At 52.2% G+C, this 19,994-nt stretch overlaps 5 protein-coding genes across 5 annotated transcripts; 2 read left to right on the top strand and 3 right to left on the bottom strand.

Annotated features, from left to right (window-relative positions):
• Positions 1 to 2,904: 2,904 nt before the first annotated feature.
• Positions 2,905 to 4,349, top strand: LOC112898989 (acetylglutamate kinase-like). Its single transcript, XM_025967319.1, has one exon. The coding sequence runs from the start codon at positions 2,995 to 2,997 to the stop codon at positions 4,039 to 4,041; it is 1,047 nt and encodes a 348-aa protein (XP_025823104.1). The 5' UTR covers positions 2,905 to 2,994; the 3' UTR covers positions 4,042 to 4,349.
• Positions 4,350 to 8,295: 3,946 nt separating this feature from the next.
• LOC112900836 (carotenoid cleavage dioxygenase 7, chloroplastic) lies at positions 8,296 to 11,105 on the top strand. Its single transcript, XM_025969628.1, has 6 exons — positions 8,296 to 9,385; positions 9,464 to 9,592; positions 9,673 to 9,804; positions 9,912 to 10,267; positions 10,416 to 10,736; positions 10,826 to 11,105. Exons 1-6 carry the CDS (start codon positions 8,614 to 8,616, stop codon positions 10,967 to 10,969), a joined length of 1,854 nt encoding a protein of 617 aa, XP_025825413.1. The 5' UTR covers positions 8,296 to 8,613; the 3' UTR covers positions 10,970 to 11,105.
• LOC112900837 lies at positions 11,074 to 13,338 on the bottom strand. The gene is made up of 4 exons (XM_025969629.1): positions 12,866 to 13,338; positions 12,102 to 12,351; positions 11,860 to 11,953; positions 11,074 to 11,618 (listed from the first exon to the last, which is right to left on the bottom strand). Exons 1-4 carry the CDS (start codon positions 13,246 to 13,248, stop codon positions 11,386 to 11,388), a joined length of 960 nt encoding a protein of 319 aa, XP_025825414.1. The 5' UTR covers positions 13,249 to 13,338; the 3' UTR covers positions 11,074 to 11,385.
• Positions 13,339 to 15,284: 1,946 nt separating this feature from the next.
• On the bottom strand, positions 15,285 to 16,636 carry LOC112900838 (probable aquaporin TIP5-1). The gene is made up of 3 exons (XM_025969630.1): positions 16,337 to 16,636; positions 15,979 to 16,232; positions 15,285 to 15,879 (listed from the first exon to the last, which is right to left on the bottom strand). The coding sequence occupies exons 1-3, from the start codon at positions 16,470 to 16,472 to the stop codon at positions 15,457 to 15,459; spliced, it is 813 nt and encodes a 270-aa protein (XP_025825415.1). The 5' UTR covers positions 16,473 to 16,636; the 3' UTR covers positions 15,285 to 15,456.
• Positions 16,637 to 16,775: 139 nt separating this feature from the next.
• On the bottom strand, positions 16,776 to 17,975 carry LOC112900839 (aquaporin TIP2-3). The gene is made up of 3 exons (XM_025969631.1): positions 17,761 to 17,975; positions 17,382 to 17,632; positions 16,776 to 17,288 (listed from the first exon to the last, which is right to left on the bottom strand). Exons 1-3 carry the CDS (start codon positions 17,885 to 17,887, stop codon positions 16,920 to 16,922), a joined length of 747 nt encoding a protein of 248 aa, XP_025825416.1. The 5' UTR covers positions 17,888 to 17,975; the 3' UTR covers positions 16,776 to 16,919.
• Positions 17,976 to 19,994: the final 2,019 nt, after the last annotated feature.

Here is a 19,994-nt window from a genome sequence, read left to right on the forward strand (position 1 = left end):
GTGGTCCTGTGGTCTGGTCCCTGAACGATGAGCCACTGAACTCCCCACATTCCCATCAGCGAAGAAGCGACTCAGCAGTGAACTCCGGGCCCCCCCGTACGAACGTACTAGTAGTAGTACCGCTGCACATTCCCTTCTAGTAGTAGCAGCAGCACACATTTTTTGCATGCGCACGAAGATTCGGTGCGTGAACCGTGGCTGCCTGGCTGGGGAGGCGGCACCGTGGCAGGTTATCGGAGGATCACCTGTCTGATCGGAGAAGACGCGGCGCAATATGGTGGCTTGTGGGTTGTGAGGAAATCGTGTAGAGATCGCTGAGGGCAGCATCTCTCTATCAACAAAAGAGATTAGTCCTCCTGTTCACTTGGACCAAAAGCTCTGGGCCGCACTGGGCCCCCGGTCCGGCCACCTGTCGTGTCAGGACTGACACGTACGACGACTCCGGCACAGCCCGAGGCCTGCTCCCGCAAGATCTTGCCCGCAGTTTTCAAAAAAAAAAAAAAGATCTTGTCCGCAAGGCGGCCGGGCAACCCGTCGCGTGCAGGCACCGACGGCACGCGGCGCCAACGAACCAAACCAACCAACGAACCCTGCGACGTGCGCATGTTCGCTGCCGGGCCGGGAGCGCGCGCCGCGCCCGTGCGGAGCCGTCAAAGCCCTCCCGGGCTGCCGGGCGCCGGCCGGCAACGGGTGAAGTGAGTGAAAAAGGACTTGGCTTTAGCACCTAGGTCGTCGCGAGTCGCGACGCGCGTCGGTGGCCGCCGTCGGATCGCGTGCGCCGGCCATTGCACGAGGGGTGGGGACAAGCTAAACAACTGTGACGGCTTCCACTGCAACAGCACATGATGGTAATGGCACCACCTCCTTGTTACGGGCATGTTCGAGGTTGGGCGTGCCGGGCTGGAAAAGGGCGAGTGCGCGACGCGGCCCACGCTAGCTAGTACAGTCATTCAGTCAACAGCGCACTGGGCCGAGGCATCGCCACACGTGTCTGACGGGAACTTGAACGCGCTGCCGCAACGTTCTGGATCGGAGGGGGACAAAAGGCAATCTTGGTGGTTGAACTTTGCAGGTGCAAGAAGTGCATGCCCAGCGAAGGCCGGTTCTACAAGTTCTACCCAACTCGAACAGCAGGTTCATATTCGAACCCCTCCGATCAAGGTTTCCGTCGATCATTGTGAGTTGTTGGGGTACTCGATTGCAGTCTGGACTCCGGGACTCGTGCGAGCTGAAGACTTGCAGGCCCTCGACACCTGGGCGCTGATCCTAGCCAGTAGCCAATGCTTGCCTGGGGACCGGAACCACTACGCCACTACGGCGAGCCCAACTCGCATGCAAGGTCTCGCGTCATGAACCGGCGGACATCGTCTCTCCGAATACGCAACGCGCTTACTTAAGATGATAGGATCGATCAGCTCTAGAAGAACAAGCACGTCCATCAACTTTTCCGCGAGCATTGGGCTAAAAAGCAGGGGACACTTGTAAGCTCTATCCTCCTCCACTTCGCTTCGCCATTTCCAGAAACGGAGACGGGCTTTTCTTTTGGATCTTGAAAAACGGGGGTCACGGCCTCGAAGCGTCAAAACGCGAATGATGCGGCCCAAAGTGCGGCGACTTTCGAGACAGTGACTCGTCACAGGACGCCCGCAACGACCGCTGCTCGTTTCCGAGAGCGTCAGGCGTCAGCGCGTATGAGAGAATGGCCATGGCGATCGCGAAGGATGAGCCGGCTCAGATCGAACCACATGGATCCGGTACGGGAGAAGCATCACGAATCGACTCAGGCCAGCAATGAGGAAGAGAACAGGCGATGGGAATGCGAAAATGGAACGAGGAAAAGGACTATCCATAATCCATATGCTCGTGCGCTCGCCACCAACCTGCCACCACTCACCACACATATAAAGGCTGTAGGACACTGTGCATCTAGCTGAACGGCCGCGACGGCCTTTAGTTGTTTTTCGAAAGGAACGTGGCGTTGGTTGTCAACGTCTGCCTTTGCTGATGGGAATAGGGACACCCCAAAAGTCAGAAGATGTTGCGAAAGGAAATGGGTGCGTCGCAGGTCGGAGAGGATCGAGTTCGTACGACAGCGAGGAGGGAGCGGAACAGCGGGCATGCATTGCTTTTGGTTTGTGTGGCGAGAACGGCCAAGAGATCGATCTGCTTTTGCTGATAATGAGATCGATCTGCTTTGGCACAGCGAGGAGAAGATCCTAAAACCCAAGATCGGGAATCGGGATGCCATGAACAGAACAGCGAGGAGGGTTGACGTAGTAGACACACAATCCTGCGAAACTAACTGTTAGCCGGCAGCCAATGGAACTACGGAAACCAAAATTTGAGCATCCGCACGGGAGAAAATGGTTGACGTACTGGATCATGTTTTACTTTGGAGTTTGGATTATTCATGCAAATCTTTCTTTTCTCTGAATATTATTAATGCAAATCTGGTGTTACGGCTGGGCCTCATCATCATGGTGCGCAGCCCTCTCAGTTGGCCCAGCACCGGGAGGGAGTGGCGGCCTGGGTCTGTAATGTTGCCCATCACGGGAGGGAAGTGTTGCCTAGGCTGTCTGGGCCTTTGTGCCGCGACACTCACTGGACCATGTCGAAGAGGGAGAAAGATGGATGTAAATGGGTATCCAACGGTGTTTTATGTGCCAACTAAATAATTACGATCTTAACTTATTTTCTTCTAAATTAATTACTATTCTAGTTTATTTTATTAAAATTTTAGATTTATCTAATGACTAAAATAAATATAACTTGCATCCTAGGGAGAAGGGAAGGTAAAAAAAAGAGAGAGGTCAGAAGGAGAAAAGCGTGGAAATGGGCCGTGGGTAGGAGCCTATCAAAACGGGCCGGACAAAGGAGTTTCGGCAACACACCAACACAGCACAGGACGCAGCAAAACCGCTATACAAGAAACTCTAGTCAGAGGCATTTCGTCGAACACCACCAACGCGGAGTCGAGCCCCAACCACCACAGCCATGCTCCTCACCAGACCCCACCTCTTCAACCCGCTCCTCCCGTCCGCGCCGCTCTCCAACCCCGCTCCCAGCTCCAGCCATGCCAGGCCCCTCGCCGCCCCCACCGCCCGTCGTGGTCGCCTCCGCGTCTCCGCCGCATCAGCGGCTGCGCCGGCTCCTTCGGCGGCGGCGCCCGCCACCGCCGCCGCCGCCGCCGCCGCGCTGAGCCGAGTCGACGTGCTCTCGGAGGCGCTCCCCTTCATCCAGCGCTTCAAGGGCAAGACAGTGGTGGTCAAGTACGGCGGCGCCGCGATGAAGTCGCCGGAGCTCCAGGCGTCCGTGATCCGCGATCTCGTCCTCCTCTCCTTCGTCGGCCTCCGCCCCGTGCTCGTCCACGGCGGGGGGCCCGAGATCAACTCCTGGCTGCTCCGCGTCGGCGTCGAGCCGCAGTTCCGCGACGGCCTCCGCGTCACCGACGCGCTCACCATGGAGGTCGTCGAGATGGTGCTGGTCGGCAAGGTCAACAAGAACCTCGTCTCCCTCATCAACCTCGCGAGGGGCACCGCGGTCGGCCTCTGCGGCAAGGACGCGCGCCTCATCACCGCGCGCCCGTCCCCCAACGCCGCGGCCCTCGGATTCGTCGGCGAGGTCGCGCGCGTCGACGCCACCGTCCTCCACCCCATCATTGCCTCGGGACATATCCCGGTCATCGCCACCGTGGCCGCCGACGAGAATGGGCAGGCCTACAATATCAATGCCGATACGGCGGCTGGCGAGATCGCCGCTGCCGTGGGCGCCGAGAAGCTGCTGCTGCTCACGGATGTGTCTGGGATACTGGCGGACCGTAATGATCCTGGGAGCCTGGTGAAGGAGATTGACATTGCCGGGGTGCGACAGATGGTGGCTGACGGGAAGGTGGCAGGTGGAATGATACCCAAGGTGGAGTGCTGCGTGCGCGCCCTCGCACAAGGTGTGCACACTGCGAGTATCATTGATGGGCGCGTCCCACACTCGCTGCTGCTTGAGATTCTCACAGATGAGGGTACTGGCACCATGATCACTGGCTGAGGTGGTTATGACTTATGGTATTTTCTTGCGTTTCCCTGCTCTTAGACATGTATTTTATGGTACAATGTAGACTTGACTCAGGATTGCAATAAGAATGCATTACTCAAATTGTGAGAGAATTAGTTTGGTTGAGGTTGTTCTGCGCCCATTTATTTGTGACTTTGTTGGCTTCTAGTTGAGAAAATCTAGAGATCGTGTGGTTTGTTTAGTAGTGATCGATTCAGGTTAAAATCTATTCAAATGAAGTAGTATTTGTTGTACTGGATTCAGATGAAACTTCTTATGAAATTGGCCTACAAAGGTTGTAACTATGCAATACATATTAGCTGCACACATCATGAGAAGTGATATGATGCTTGGACTGGTTAGTGTTTTCCTTGAATGAGAGTGAGAGAACAGAGAAGATGCATGTAAACAGAGAGAGGTGCTTTCAGTGAGTTCAGTTTGACAGATCAAGTTTGCAAAATAAGGCGTTTGCTTTGCATCTGAGATAGCAATTGGATTTTGTAAATGCTCGGTTGTGAATCTGTTATATGTAAACTTGAGACAACTATAGTATATGCCTAAACAGAATTGGTCTAAAGTCACCTAATGAAATGTTTCAGTTCTGCTCTTCTGCCCACCATCTGTTGTCCTTGAGGCACCACCATACTGCCATCCTCAGTTGACTATACTTGATGATTTGATGCTTGTAACATTAACATGAACTTGAGCCATCATTATTTCAGTAACTCACGAGATAAAACATCAGAGATAAATAGATGGTGAAAATGGTACGAGCCACCACCTCAAACATAAGGACCAAAAGAGTGCCCTTATGGAGTTATGAGCAGTCTCGCCAATACGCTTTCTGTAATCCGTAATTTTGTCAATCAATTTAACATGAGTTAATTTCACAGAACTACAACTGTCTGTGTCTAACTATCAAAGAACTAGTACAACTTTTAGGATCAGTTTCACGTTAGTACAACTTTTAAGTTTCACAAACTTACAACATTCTACATGGACTCGCCTATAAGCACACAAATTGACACGTGGGTCCATACATAACTTGTGTGGCTTACATATGTGACATGGATGCTTCAAGTTGTTTAGTTTTATGTAACTGATCCTAAAGGTTGTAAGTTTTTCGTAGTTATGCACAAATAGTTGTACTTCTGTGAAATTAACTCATTTAAATTTAGCATATACCTTATAGTCCACTTAATGCCTGAAAGTTTGTACTTCTATTGATGTTGATTAAAGGATGCGATCAATTGATCATTGCCTCCATGCTACCCTTTTAGTCTGTATGACAGTCATTCATCTTTTCTTTGACATTTGTTATTGTCTATGGCCACTTTCAGCAAGAGACACCAGTGAAGAAACGAAATTTAAATTGGGAAAATGAGAAATTTTTCAACTTTTTATCTAAAATAAACCTGCTAAATTTAATGAAACTAGTCCAATCTTTGCACAAGGAGATACTATGCTCTCAATCACATCACGATAATTCTTATGAGTAAACTGCAAGTCACCCTTTTCTTTAGAGAGATCTTATCCGAGAAATCTCCTAATGTGGCTAAACTGCTAAAGGGATTATTTTTTTTTCCTTTTCCCAATAGTGGCTAAAGAGATTCTCCTCTTTAAGAAATTTGTTTTTTTAAATAAACATAAAGATAAAATTGTCCTATGGCCTGCAGTACCTTAGCCTAGAACACATAAAGAAACATATCTCTGATACCTTGGAGTCGGGATGATATAATTTCCTTGACTGGCATTTTTGACTTGTGCCAAATGCAGCAGCCCATGCATAGGCGTCTCAGCCTGGCAATTGTTTAGAATATCCTGTCTTTTTACGAAAGTTTAACATATCTTTTACTTACCTAAATCTAGTCCTGCCTTTTTTTTTGCCGTGCATATTTTATTTTGTAATATTGTTCCATGGTTCCATGGCTTGATCTGAATATAGATCTATCTTTTACTTCCAAATGGTTTTCGAGCGTTGATGTTAAGCATAAGATTACTCCACTTAAATGGAAAGTAACTCTGGAGTGCAGAGCATAGTTGGGTCGTGGAAACCGGAAAGTGATGGTTCAGAAATAAAGTATTTTGGCCGGTGGATAAAATAGTACATACTCCGGTCTCTTGTTCAGCTGGTTCATGTGCCTTGTTGATGTTCTTGAGGTCTTGCTCTGGTTCAGCTCCTGTGTTCAGTGGTCCACTTGCTACTGTTGTGTTTGGTTTGTAAACATTAAACAAATGTTGTAACGACAAATGACAAATCCATGTCCAAAAGCATCAAGATTCCATTTTTCTGCAACACTCAGACTACGGTTGTAGGGCCAATCAAAGTTACAGGACCCGTATCCACTCCTTGACAATCATGCTATAACGTGAAAGTCTTTTTCGAGACCGTGTCTGATCATGTTTTTTATTAAGATGAGCGCAGAAACTAACCACCATGCTATAACTTAAAAGTTACAAGATAAACACTTAATTTGGTCCAGTTTCTCTTTTTTCAGTGAATAGTTAGCCCAGTTGCATTAGTAGGTATAGGCGGCTTGGCAGAGGTGCGGTGCTAATTTGCTATGGATTGGAGAAAAGACTTGACACGACACCACTACACCAAGGCCCATTTGTGCTACTCGCAGGGATTGCTGCCAAAGCTGAGGTGGTGGAGCATGAGGTCCCGTTGCAGGCACCATTTCTTCTCTTTGCTTTCCACAAAGATCACAAAGCTTTCCACAAAGATCACAACAGTCGTACAGAAAACTCCACTTGGATCCAATGGACGAAATGCCTGGCTTTTGGTTCTTGACCACTGCACTCGTGGAAACTTTCTGCCGGCTCACAAGTACATCCCTGAGTCCTGGCCTGGCTGACACGTTGCCGTGAGGACACTGGACACCTCCTAGGTATTTGGATGAACACCTCATCATCAATAGTTGACAATATAAGATGGTTTCTCCAACACTCTGACTGTTGCATATTACCCAAAGTATCATAGGCTTGCACGTGAGCCATTTTTTATTTACTCTCAACCCTCCTATCTCTGGCAATTGTTCACACAATTTGATCCCGTGCAGTGGGCAGTGGCAATAGGCACCGCAACTGCAAGCATGTGATGTGAGGGGGAACACTGCTCACAGTCGCAGCTCCCCCCTGTGCGGTATTGTGTATCACTGTGTACCCGGGTACTGTGTGCAGTGTGCTGCTGGTGATAACTGTACTGTAGCATAGAGCCTGCACCGTCGGCCGGGGAACGTTGGGGACTCTGGGCCGAGACGACTGGCGAGGCCCAGCTGGTGTAGCATGTCCTGTGTTGGCGATGGTAACAGATGTCGTGCAATCCTTGACGTGGCAGTGGGAGTGGCCCCAGCACCGGATCTCCGTCTCACTGTAGATGCCCTCCTGAGTGATCGATGATGCTTCGAGAACAGCGGGGAGCTCCACCCATTCCTCCTCCATTCAGCAGTGGTGGTCGCTGAATCTATTCCCTCATCATGCTATTGCTGTCCATGTCTCTACTGCCTTTTTCTCGTGCGATACTGGTGCCTCATGCATAGCATATTCTGGTGCTGTCTGCTGCGCTTGAGCACCTGACCCAAACCCCTTGCTGTTACAGTGACAAACCCTTTTTAAAATCTCTCCCCATGCCGAGTCCATTATTCTAGTTCTTGGCTCAGCAGACGAATGGGCGAGGCTCGCTTGCAGAGCTACAGCCCCCCCGGTAGTTTGTTCTACGGAACGGGGGGCAGCAGCAGGTGTTCTAACCCTTTCTCGTCCCCCCTTCTCTCTGTCACTCACCCGAACAGGGCACGCGGCGACGAAGGTGAACAGTGTGCCGGCGGCTCTGCTCAGCTCCGGCCGGCCCACCGCCGCTCCGGTGATCGGCTGCTTGCGTCCATGTTCTCCGCTCCCAGAACATGGCCGTGCCTGTTACTGTTGGCATCGCCCCCACTTGTCTGGTAACGACGACTCGGGTTATTTCCAGCGCCCGAGGGCGTGGACTTACCGGCGAGAGGCTGCGGACAAACCGGCGAGCGAGAAGGTTACTCACAGAAGGCATTCGCGCACAGGCGCCACGATTATGCCAGCAGCAGACGAACCACGCCCTTGGATTCCACTCCCGAACGACAACGATTCCCTCGGCAAAAACCTCCAAAAACTTTTTGTGCCCCCGTGATGCAACTGGGTATAATGCCATTAATTTTTGTTAAGCGCCCACGTCACCCGTTCTTGTGCTACGCGCACATCATTGGTACTTCAAAGGATGCCGCAGATGACGCGACCGATTGCTTAGCAAGTGCAGGCTCCCAAACCGAAGCGAGGAAGATTGTGTCCTCCTGCCAAATTTGGGCAGGCGCGCAGCTAGCTAGCGACCGATCGAGACCGTTTGGTTCGCGGCACGAGGTGAGTGGGGTCTAGCAGCAAGCCGCGAGCCATGCAGCCATTCCCTCCGCGGGAGACCAACCCTCGCCGGCCGGGGGCCACCCGTGAGAACCAGGCACGATATATCAAGGACCCGGCGACCCTTCCACGGCTCGCAGAGGCCCAAGGCGACCCGGCGCAGCACGGACCCAACCAAACATGTCTCCACACACCATTGCCGCCATGCACGCCGTCGTGCACCACCACCGCGCCCCGCCGCCTCACCGCTGCTCGCGCGGCGGCGTCCGCGCGGTCCGAGCCTCGGCCGCCACCGTCCCCACCACCTCCGCCGGGGCCGCGGCGGCGACGGACTCGCCGTCCGCGGCGTTCTGGGACTACAACCTCCTCTTCCGGTCGCAGCGCGCCGAGTGCCGCGACCCCGTGCCGCTCCGCGTCGCCGAGGGCGCGATCCCGCCGGACTTCCCCGCGGGCACCTACTACCTAGCGGGGCCCGGGATGTTCGCCGACGACCACGGCTCCACCGTCCACCCGCTCGACGGCCACGGCTACCTCCGCGCCTTCCGCTTCGGCGGCGGCGGCGCGCGCTACTCGGCGCGGTACGTGGAGACGGCGGCGAAGCGGGAGGAGCACGACGCGGGCGGCGCGTCGTGGAGGTTCACGCACCGGGGCCCCTTCTCGGTGCTGCAGGGCGGCGCACGGGTGGGCAACGTCAAGGTGATGAAGAACGTGGCCAACACCAGCGTGCTGCGCTGGGGCGGCCGGGTGCTCTGCCTCTGGGAGGGCGGCGAGCCGTACGAGCTCCACCCGCGGACGCTCGAGACCCTCGGCCCCTTCGACATCCTCGGTGACGGGGCGGCTCCAGCTGACGGCAGCGGCGGCGATGCGGCGGTGCATCATCGGCGCCGGCGGCCGTGGCTGCAGGAGGCAGGCATCGACGTGGCCGCGCGCCTGCTGCGCCCGGTGCTCAGTGGTCTGTACCATCACCACCTCCGCGTGCGGTTGGCGCACCAGACCGGACCTGACGTTTGTGCGCGCGTGGCTCCCGCAGGTGTCTTCCGCATGCCGGCCAGGAGGCTGCTGGCGCACTACAAGATCGACCCCGAGCGGAACCGGCTGCTGATGGTGGCCTGCAACGCCGAGGACATGCTCCTCCCCCGCTCCAACTTCACTTTCTACGGTCTGCACCTCGTTGCACAAATCTTCACACCACCTGCTCGATCACTGACGTTGACGTCGACGACGCGTGCTCCGCCGCAGAGTTCGACGCCGACTTCGCGCTGGTGCAGAAGCGGGAGTTCGTGGTGCCGGACCACCTGATGATCCACGACTGGACCTTCACGGACAGCCACTACGTCCTCCTCGGCAACCGGATCAAGCTCGACATTCCCGGTACGGCTTCGGATCAGAACATTTTTTTTACTCTCTCGGAGGCGAGTGTCATTTGGCGGCGTGCGTCACGTGCATCGCGTGGGTGTTTGGGGGCTAACGCCCAACAGGGTCGCTGCTGGCGCTGACGGGCACGCACCCGATGATCGCGGCGCTCGCCGTGGACCCGAGCCGGCAGTCGACGCCGGTGTACCTGCTGCCGCGCTCGCCGGAGGCCGAGGCCGGCGGCCGCGACTGGAGCGTGCCCGTCGAGGCGCCGCCGCAGATGTGGTCCATGCACGTCGGCAACGCCTTCGAGGAGCCGGACGCCCGGGGCGGCACCACCGTGCGGCTCCACATGTCCGGCTGCTCCTATCAGTGGTTCCACTTCCACCGGATGTTCGGCTACAACTGGATGAACAAGAAGCTGGACCCGGCCTTCATGAACGTCGCCAAGGGCAGGGAGTGGCTGCCCCGCCTTGTTCAGGTGAGCAAACACGCTCCGATTTGGCCAGTACCTTTCGATCGATCCATCCATCCGTGATGTCGATGTGCGAGGAGTTTTGTTGCAGCGACAGCTGACAGACTGACAAGGATCGTTTGTACTGTACCTGGCGTCCAATGATCCAACGCAGGTGTCAATGGACCTCGACAAGGGAGGGGCGTGCCGGGGATGCTCCGTCAGGAGATTGTCCGACCAGTGGACCAGGCCGGCGGACTTCCCAGCGATCAACCCGAGCTTCGCCAACCGGAGGAACCGGTTCGTCTACGCCGGCGCCGCCTCCGGTTCGCGGAGATTCCTCCCGTTTTTCCCCTTCGACAGCGTGGTGAAGGTGGACGTCTCTGATGGATCAGCGCGGCTGTGGTCGGCGGCGGGGCGCAAGTTCGTCGGCGAGCCGGTTTTCGTGCCGACCGGCGGTAGGGAGGAGGACGACGGCTATGTTCTGCTGGTAGAGGTAAGTTCAACATTTCCATCCAAGGACCAAGGGATAGATGCTGATCCCATTTGGCACTGCTTCATCTTGTTTGGCTTGCTTCTTTGCAGTATGCAGTATCTGATCACAGGTGTCATCTGGTGGTGCTGGACGCAAGGAAGATCGGGGAAAGGAATGCTGTGGTGGCAAAACTTGAGGTGCCCAAACACCTCACCTTCCCAATGGGATTCCATGGGTTCTGGGCAGATGAATGACACTACAAGCATCCAATCTAACTCTAGCGAGGCCAGAAGCAGTTGACAATTGCTCAAGCAAACCGGAATACAGGATACTGTAAAAGTCTGAGCAAGTGTTGACATGAATAGAAATAGAAACATGTAAATGTTTATACTTCTTTAGCAACAAGCATTCGTATCACTTTTCAGATCTTGCCTCACCACACCTTTAAACTGAACACATGTTCAGGAAGCACACTTGATGTTTAAGACATAAATAACCCCCACACGATAACCATTAGAGTTTCCACTACGAACACTGATAACGCAACCTCTGGACCTCACTGACACCAACCACGGCCATTGCCAACCATGCGACTAGGACTAATTCTAGAACTAATCCTGTACAAAACTAAGAAACCACCAGAAGTGGAGTCGGCGAATTGCTGTGCTCATCAGTGTATACGAGCTATAGTTACCACGATGAAGACAAACACGGAGAGCATGAAGGACATCCTCACCACATCATCAGACACATCGTAATCCTTGTCCCCAGCTTGAAACAGCATGTTCACGAGCCCAAGTATTTTCTCAAGGAATTCCTTGATTTTTTCTTGGGTGTTTTCCAGGACCCACATCATGAATCCAGGAGGAGCAGTAGAGCTTTCCTTGAGAACAGTCTCCTTGGCTGAAAAAGGGAGGATAAGTTGCATCAGATAAAGATCCACCCAAGAGTCCCACATAGCTAAATGGGCTATTTCGTTTGTGCGTTGACAAAGGTTTATTGGGCTGCTGGTGGCCTAAAAAACAGATTAACATGGGCTGAAAGATGATGCAGATTCATTCAACATATCAAGCAAGACTCCAACTTCTAAATGGGTTATTTTATTTGTCGTTTTCACAATGATACAAAAGGCAGAATCACATACCATCCTGGAAGGATCTCTTGAATTCTTGAACCACCTCGTTGTTTGTCACAGCTTGCCATACAGCCTTGTCAGTTGACAAGGCCATAACTATTTTCTGCATGAAGGCAACATGTCACAGTTCAGCAGGAAAACTAGTGATTTTTGCAGACAGTATATTTCAACGGGTGCTAATAATGTGTCAATATTTTGTGGCACCAAATTAAGTTTGCTAGACGTGAATAATAAAGTCTAGCCATATTAACCTGAAGGGAAGGATCTTCATTCAATAGGCGGAATGCATCCAGTACACTCTGATGTTCCTTTGTCAAAAGAGCACTTGAGTTATGAACAGGCATAGCAGATTCACTCCATTCATCTGATCCGACCTCTGATGCATCAGAATCTATAGCAAAGTGATTCTCAAATATCCCAGATGAAGTGTGCCCTGAGATGGGCAATGCAAGCGCTAGCTCAGGCCCAGCAGAGTCCACAGCAGAAGGTTTCTCAAACACCCTGCAGCAGGAATCAAATAGTCAATTTGCTTAGACAGAAAAATCATGTCACCAAGATTGAATTGAATCGGTTAAAGAAATATGGAGCTCACATGCTCTAGATAATATTGATGACAACTTCATCACTAAACAAGATAAGAAGCTCTAACTAGGCAATGACAGAGTAGGCGTGTCAAAACCCTACGGAAAAAAGAAACAAAGTTTCGCCCCTCTTAGCAGGGAGAAAATAATAAATTGGACATCCAGACGCTTGACGTGATATTGCACATCTTGATAGCAACGCAACGCGTACACTCTTGAACAATCGAAGGATACACGAAACAAACTCAGAGTGATTTGGGGTAGCTAACTTCTGCATGACTAATTTGCAATTTCGTGCAAAATAAATTGCAACTCACGGGAAATTTCGCCATCTAGTTCTGTAAAAAACACCACTCCACCAGGCTAAAGTATGCAGCAAGACTGACAATTTCCGATCTTAAACTATCGAGATAGATAAAAAAAACAAGTCTTACTGTTTGATGCTGGCCACGGCGGCGCGGACCTCGTCGTCGGTGGGCGGGGCACCGAACACAGCGTCCTGCTCCTCCGTCGCCTCGCCGCGAGAGCCGGGGGCGGCAGCCCTGCCTCCGGCGGCGACGACCTCCTCCCAGTCATCGCCGTCGCGGCGCAGCGAGCGGGATGACACCCATGAAGCGGCAGAGCCGCGGATCGAGCACGGCGGAGGCGGCGACGTGGCGCGCAGCGGGAGGCCCCCGGCGCGCGACAGGGAGCGGCCGGCGATGGCGGAGGAGGGGAAGGCCGGCGCGGCGGCGCTGGTGGTGGCGAGGCGGACGAGGTTCTCGCCGGCTCTCCCTCTCCCTCTTCCCCTCCTCGTGTGCACCACGTACACCACCATCGAGCCGCCCTCTCGCTGATGCGTCTCGCCTCCGCGTCGGCCTCTTTTCCTCGGAAGCTATTTGATTGTTACTACTTTAAATAAGCCTAGGGTTTACAGGTTTCCTCTTTATACGGGACTGAACGTCATCTGTTTCTCCTAAATAAAATTTACATTGCAATTGCACGTTGTATTCGCTATCCCGCCGGGAATAAAACAGTGTCACCTGCATTTCTTAATTCGTAGAGATTGGTAGTAATGCAATCGTAAAGTTTGCAGCTCTTAGTGAGAACGTATCACATATTTTAATCTCGGCAGCTATCTCAATCTTCACCTTTGTTTGTTATTATTAAACATTTTAGAACTATAATCCTAGAATAGCTTGAGCTATCTATGCAACTCTTTAACTGAGTGAGATAATTTGTTTTGCAAATACTATTTATTCATCGTACACAAGCATTCCTAACCACCCATCAACTCGGTGCAGTAATTTTCTTTGACGGTACCGTTCGTTTGGACTTTTAACTACCGTCTAGTTTCTTGCCAATGAAGCAATATAAATGAGGTGAGCGATATGATCTGAAGTCAGCGTAATCTTTTCTTTTTGTGGAAGAAAACCGTGTGTGTTGCGTGATCTCAGCAGCAGCTTCTATAAAGTACCAATGAGCCACTGTCAGCTGTAGTTTTCGTTTTGAAGGAGCAATGTCTGTAATTTGAATAGCACCGCCGTGCCGTATGAGGTGTTCGTGTTTTCTTTAATAATCTTATTATTATGTGCCCTGCCCACTTTATGATCACGCCGTTCGCCCGTCCCGTTTTCAAAACCAGGCATCCATGATCGGTGAAGATTTTACCTACACGGCCATACGAATGATCAAGCACGAGAAGGAGCAACGATCAAAGGCGATGATGCTGATAGATGCGGAGGATTCTCGCCACGACAAGTAGGCTGGAGACCGTGATGGACTCGAGCGAGCGTCCGAGCCCCAAACGCGATCGACCGATGCGCTATATTTCCGTGGATCCAGGAAGAGAGCGCGGCATCCAAGCAACGGCCGGGCCACCGCCCAGCCGCACCTGCCCGCGCGTGCGGCACTGCGCCCGGATCAGCGTGCGCGTATCAGATGAGGACGACTCGGGCTAGGCTAACCAGCGCGCGCTCGCCAGGATGGTTAGCAGCGCTCGATCGGACAGCATGCGATTTTCCAATGTTTTTTTCTCCACGATTCTCTACTTCTAGAAAGTTACTTATAACATAATAATGTATATGTATGTATGTATGTATAACTTCTTCCGGACAACTATCCCATAATATTTTTTCAGAATAACTATTTTCAGCATAACTATTACTCCTTCCGTTCCAAAATGTATGTCATTTTCGTAAATCTAGATGTATAGATTTTGCTATGCATCTTGATATACAATTGTATCTAGATGCATAGCAAAAATAGAAAAGTCAAAACGACCTACAATGCGAAACGGAGGAAGTAGATGATAATTTTCAGCACATCTTTTACGATACTTATAACTTTTATGTATAATTTTTTCAATCAACATTTTATAGGTTAATTTTTAACATGACATGTACAAATCTTCCTTAATAATTTTGAACATAACTTCCAGAAAAACTTCTCACACAATTTCAACATACAGCTTGTAAAAATACAATTTGTTGAGATAACTTTTTAGCATATTTTGTACGAAGTATTTGTCAAAAGAATATCTCAAAAAAAGAACATAAAGAAGGTAAAAAAAGAGAATGAAAAAAAGAAAGAGAATACTAGGTAGTTCGAAGGCATACCGACTCTAATCTCCTATATACATGCACGACAAGCATACGTACTACCTTCCATCGTGTCGCTCGCACACCGCGAATAGCGCAAGCCGGTTAACGAGCGAGGATGGAATTGCATGACAAATAAAAAAAACGTTAGCAGGCCCACCCACGTGAAGCTGAGTTGGACCGTCGGGAATCGAGCGCCAGGATGCTCGCTAACGCTCGCCTGCGAAATTGGATGCTCGCAGTTATTATCATCAACATCATCAATCCAACTGAACATTGTTCCTTAAATCATTTAGGGAACCCACAACAACGATCAAGCAAAACCTAAACTGCACAGTGCACACAAGTTCAGCACATACGAGTCGAACACTAGTACACACACAGAGAGATCCCTCTACGTTCACCACGGCGACGACGAGAGGACGCACGCTACCATGTATCAGGCGTCAGACCACCACCGTCTCGACGTTCCCGTGGCGCGACGACCCGGCGGCGGCGGCGGCGGAGGCCGGGGGGCACGCCAGGACCTGGTGCGCCAGCGCCGCGACGGCCGCGCCGATCATGGGCCCCGCCCAGTACACGGCCTGGTTCTTGTAGTCCCCGCTCACGACCGCCGGCCCGAACGAGCGCGCCGGGTTCATGGACGCGCCCGTCAGCGACCCCGCCGACAGCACGCACGCGCCCGTCACCAGCCCGACAGCCAGCGCGCCCAGCGCCGTCGCCGCGAACCCGCGCCGCTTGCCGCTCCCGCCCGCGCGGAGGTCGCCGGCCACGTGCACAGTGTACACCAGCATGAACGTGAGCACGCCCTCGATGATCGCGGCGCCGAACCCGGTCATCTGCACGTCGATCCTCGTCGTCGGCACGGCCTGCCGCAGCGACCGTCAGTAACGTGTTAGAAAATAAAAGCAAGTGAGCGGAGAATGCAGCGAACTGAACGGCGAGCGGCGGGGACTAGTTGTGCGTGCCTGGCCGGCGGAGATGTAGTGGAGGACGAGGCAGGCGAAGGTGCCGCCGAGCATCTGCGACGCCCAGTAGAAGACGGCGCTCGCGGCGGCGACGTGGCCTCCGAGGGCGAGGGCGAACGTGACGGCGGGGTTGGCGTGCCCGCCGGAGACGTCGGCGGCGATCAGCACCGCGGCGAAGAGCCCGAACGCCTGCGCCACGGCGGTCGCCACCAGCGACGCGGCGTCGGGGGCGGTCCCCTTGGGCGTCGCCATCCCTGCCAACACCGCATTCCGAAACTCGTCATCAACCGCCCACAATGCAAACAATAACGCGCGAACACCATCAATGAGCGCGCGGCGAAAGCGAGACTCGGCGTACGGGCGGAGATGGCGGAGCCGACGGCGGTGAAGACGAAGAGGAAGGTGGAGATGAACTCGGCGCAGTACGCGCGGAGCGACGCCGGCGAGACGCTGCGCCTCAGGTGGGCCACGAGGTTGTTGGAGGAGGACGCCATGGCAGAGAAGTTGTCTCCACGAACTTACTGTTCCGATCAGTGTAGCGCGCGCTCAGATGCACCCGCACGGGGGATCAGGAGAGCGTCCCGGACTTTATAGCGAGGGGGAGGGGCGCGTCCGTAGAGTGAAACGCCGCCTGATGGGGTAGTTCGCGGCGGTTGCTGCCGCGCGCGCGCCCGTTCCGAGTTCACACGCCCGTTGAGCGCTGTCCAGTGTCCGTGCTGCGGCGGCGTATACACATCCATGTTGTTGTCGTACAGAAAATGTACTTGGAAACGCTGAACCGTACGTGTATATAGATCGAACGGTTCTCATACAACTTGTTGACATGCACCGTCGTTGGTGAAATCCAAAAGGGAAATGCAAAGGAGACAGAACATAATCACAAGACGAGGCGAGGTGACGACGACGACGACGATGGATGGCGGGCCCGGGATCCGTGCTGCTCATGGGTACTCCTGCTGGCCGACGGGCTGGTAGGAGGCGATGAACACGTCGCCGTAGACGAGCCCGGCGAGGCCGCCGCCGATGAGCGGGCCGACCCAGTAGACCCAGTTGCCGGCGAAGTTGCCGGCCGCCACGGCGGGGCCGAAGGAGCGGGCCGGGTTCATGGAGCCGCCGCTGAAGGGGCCCGCGGCCAGGATGTTGGCGCCCACGATGAAGCCGATGGCCATGGGAGCGATGGTGCCAAGGGAGCCCTTCTTCGGGTCGGCCGCGGTGGCGTACACGGTGTACACCAGCGCGAAGGTGATCACGATCTCCATCACCACGCCCTCGATCTCGCTGATGCCGGAGACGCCGTGCGTCGGGATGGCCTGCACAACACGTACGAGAGCCAGCACTTAAGTTTTTTTTTCTCTCTTCTTTTTTTTTTCCCGGAACTTGTTCACCAGTGAGAAGAACCGAACCTTTCCGTGGGTGACGAACTGCAGGAGAAGGCACGCCACGGAGGCGCCGAGCAGCTGGGCGACCCAGTAGAAGATGCCGGTGAGGATGGTGATGTGGCCGCCGACGGCGAGGCCGAAGGTGACGGCGGGGTTCAGGTGCCCGCCGGAGATGTTCGCGGCCATGGAGACACCGACGAAGAGCGCGAACGCATGGGCGATGGCGATGGCCACCAGGCCGGCAGGGTCGAGCGCGCCGCCCTTTGTCAGTTGCGCTGCACGGGACGATTTTTTTTTGGGGGGTTAACAATGAGCAAAAATCCTGGATGGTCGATCGACACTGGCAAGCGTGGTTTGAAATGAGATTTGAGAGCAGGTGTTTAAGATAGAAGAAGCAGCTCACAGTAGGCAATGGCGGAGCCGACGCCAGCGAACACGAAGAGGAGCGTGGCAATGAACTCGGCGACATAGGCCCTGAGGGACGCCGCGCTGAAAGAGTCGCCCAAGCTTCCAAATGCAAGCTTCACCATCTTTTCCCCTGCTTCTCTGCAAGTCTCTGACAGTAGTAGAGGAGCCCCTGGGCTGTTATTCAGAGGAGACGGCTACCTTATCTGATGCGAGGAGTTCCTTGTGCTTAGCGTGCTTAAATACTCGTGCTAAGGCGCTAATGACCTGGTGCCCAGCCTCAAATGTGCATTACAATATTATGGGCGGTGTGCAATGATCACCACAAGATTGATAATTCAAATTTTTGATCGCGTTTTGTGGCTGATATTGGCCGACCAACCGCCCTAATTCGCCAAGTTTTTGTGCTTATTATGATTGTTTAGATGGAGCCACGTTAGGATACACCATAGGACGGTGAGGAGAAAGATGACTTTGGAGCATATGTTATCTCATCTCCTGCTTAATAAAATCATTGGCGGTGCATTGGCGATGGCTGAACTGCTATATCTGCAGTCCTCTAATTATGAATATTACTTGAGAAAAAAAATGTTCCTCAATAGTGTGATTCTTGTTCTGTTGAAACAAGATAGTGTGGTTAACATCAGAAGAAGAAAACTAATTCTATCCTAGAAGTAGTAGTATGGTACTATAGTTGGGGATGATTACTGAGTTGTTGCATGTATATGTAGGAGCTGTTTCTCCAGCTCTCCTACAACAAATGAACAAAAGGGAACTTTCCTCAGATCTCAACCTATCCTAGTACCTGACCGAGTAAGAGATTAACATTGTAACAGCTCTCGCATTCAGGAATCTAACCTTCACTGCATACTGAATTCTGTAGTGGTCTATCATTCATGTTAAAGATGTGATATAAAGCGCAGTTTAGAGAAAGGTCGGATCAGGGACTTTGACAGGAATCCAATGAACAGACCCCATTTGGAGTAGGTGAGGCAAACAATATTAAATCATTGGAGCTTGCGGCTGGTACAGCAATTGAAAACTGCAAGTTGCAAGCTGATGACAGGGCTCCTATGAGTGGCAATGACTTCATTACACAACGGAGACGATGAGACAAAATAAAACAGCCTAACTTCTTTATGCTTATCCTTCGTGGTGGTTCAGTCCCTGTGCGTATAGAGTTTTCTACAGCTCACTTTTTCATATAAAACTTATGCGCTCCGTGCATATCAGACAAATTATTTTGGGCCAGTGAGTGGGAATATCCCTGAACTTTCTCTGAAAGGAGCCTGGGGTGTCTCAAGAGCACTACTGTCTGATGACTTGTGCACAGCTCAGCCATTAGCAATATTTGAACAGAGTAGCGTACTGTATAGCAGAACATGGTTTCGCTGGATCCCAGTACGTGGATAAGCTAATTCGCCGTGAAACTAGTTTCTGATTATTCACCGTGAATCGGAGTAATGGCGACAGCCCAGTCTGCAGGCGCGCTGACATTCTGTAAGGACCGCTTCGTTCTAGAACCATCATAGCTCCCGATCAGATGAAGGATTGTGATCAAGCACCAATTGTCAGTGTTCCGAAAATCAGTTTAATTTCCTTGTTTCAAAAGAAAAGAATCATTTGAGTTTCAGTCATTAGAAGGTGTGATATATTTTTCTGTTTCACACTAATCAACCATATTAGCAAAAGCTGCTTTCTCAAAAATATTAAAAAAGGCTAATCAAAGGCCTAAATTTCATAGTGAAGTGGTTAGCACTTTTGGCAATAATCCTAACTCCAAAGTGAAGCCAATAATGGCTAAGGGTAGGTGCCATGTCCTGCTCTCGTTATAATTCAAATTTCTAATGCATCACTATGTTTTGGCCAAGGTATAACCATGCTCTAATGGTTCTCTATGATATTTCATTAGGCATATTATTGAGCCAAATACAGCACATTAGAGACCGGGTGATGCATACCACCACCACCCCCCCTCTTTTTTTTTTCACTTCAAACGCACGGTTCTGCATTGGCTGCCAAATCGCTGCATTTTCTAATGCAGCGGCCTACAGCTAAACGCAACATTCGCTTGTCAAACAACTGAAACTCGTGTGGACACCATCTCCCAGCGTGTTCCGTAAGTTTGTTTGCATTGGATAAATTCTTATGCTTTGTGTGTAGAAATTGCATGCTCATTCTGAACCTGCCCACACATCTGTTTCTTTACAACAAAAATTTATGAACTAAGCA

This window comes from Panicum hallii, chromosome 7, assembly GCF_002211085.1.
Source record: "Panicum hallii strain FIL2 chromosome 7, PHallii_v3.1, whole genome shotgun sequence".
In the NCBI taxonomy this organism is placed as follows: Eukaryota; Viridiplantae; Streptophyta; class Magnoliopsida; order Poales; family Poaceae; genus Panicum; species Panicum hallii.

Excerpts from the sequence above, each read along its gene's own strand:
- LOC112900836 (XM_025969628.1), top strand. The coding sequence starts at position 8,614 with ATGTCTCCACACACCATTGCCGCCATGCACGCCGTCGTGCACCACCAC. Across the intron at positions 9,805-9,911 it reads GATCAAGCTCGACATTCCCG|GGTCGCTGCTGGCGCTGACG; the intron begins GTACGGCTTCGG and ends AACGCCCAACAG. Across the intron at positions 10,737-10,825 it reads GCTATGTTCTGCTGGTAGAG|TATGCAGTATCTGATCACAG; the intron begins GTAAGTTCAACA and ends GCTTCTTTGCAG.
- LOC112900837 (XM_025969629.1), bottom strand. The coding sequence starts at position 13,248 with ATGGTGGTGTACGTGGTGCACACGAGGAGGGGAAGAGGGAGAGGGAGA. Across the intron at positions 12,352-12,865 it reads GCCGTGGCCAGCATCAAACA|GGTGTTTGAGAAACCTTCTG; the intron begins GTAAGACTTGTT and ends TTCCTGCTGCAG. Across the intron at positions 11,954-12,101 it reads ATGAAGATCCTTCCCTTCAG|AAAATAGTTATGGCCTTGTC; the intron begins GTTAATATGGCT and ends GCCTTCATGCAG.
- LOC112900839 (XM_025969631.1), bottom strand. The coding sequence starts at position 17,887 with ATGGTGAAGCTTGCATTTGGAAGCTTGGGCGACTCTTTCAGCGCGGCG. Across the intron at positions 17,633-17,760 it reads CGGCTCCGCCATTGCCTACT|CGCAACTGACAAAGGGCGGC; the intron begins GTGAGCTGCTTC and ends CGTCCCGTGCAG. Across the intron at positions 17,289-17,381 it reads AGTTCGTCACCCACGGAAAG|GCCATCCCGACGCACGGCGT; the intron begins GTTCGGTTCTTC and ends CGTGTTGTGCAG.
- LOC112900838 (XM_025969630.1), bottom strand. The coding sequence starts at position 16,472 with ATGGCGTCCTCCTCCAACAACCTCGTGGCCCACCTGAGGCGCAGCGTC. Across the intron at positions 16,233-16,336 it reads CGGCTCCGCCATCTCCGCCC|GGATGGCGACGCCCAAGGGG; the intron begins GTACGCCGAGTC and ends CGGTGTTGGCAG. Across the intron at positions 15,880-15,978 it reads ACTACATCTCCGCCGGCCAG|GCCGTGCCGACGACGAGGAT; the intron begins GCACGCACAACT and ends TCGCTGCGGCAG.
- LOC112898989 (XM_025967319.1), top strand. The coding sequence starts at position 2,995 with ATGCTCCTCACCAGACCCCACCTCTTCAACCCGCTCCTCCCGTCCGCG.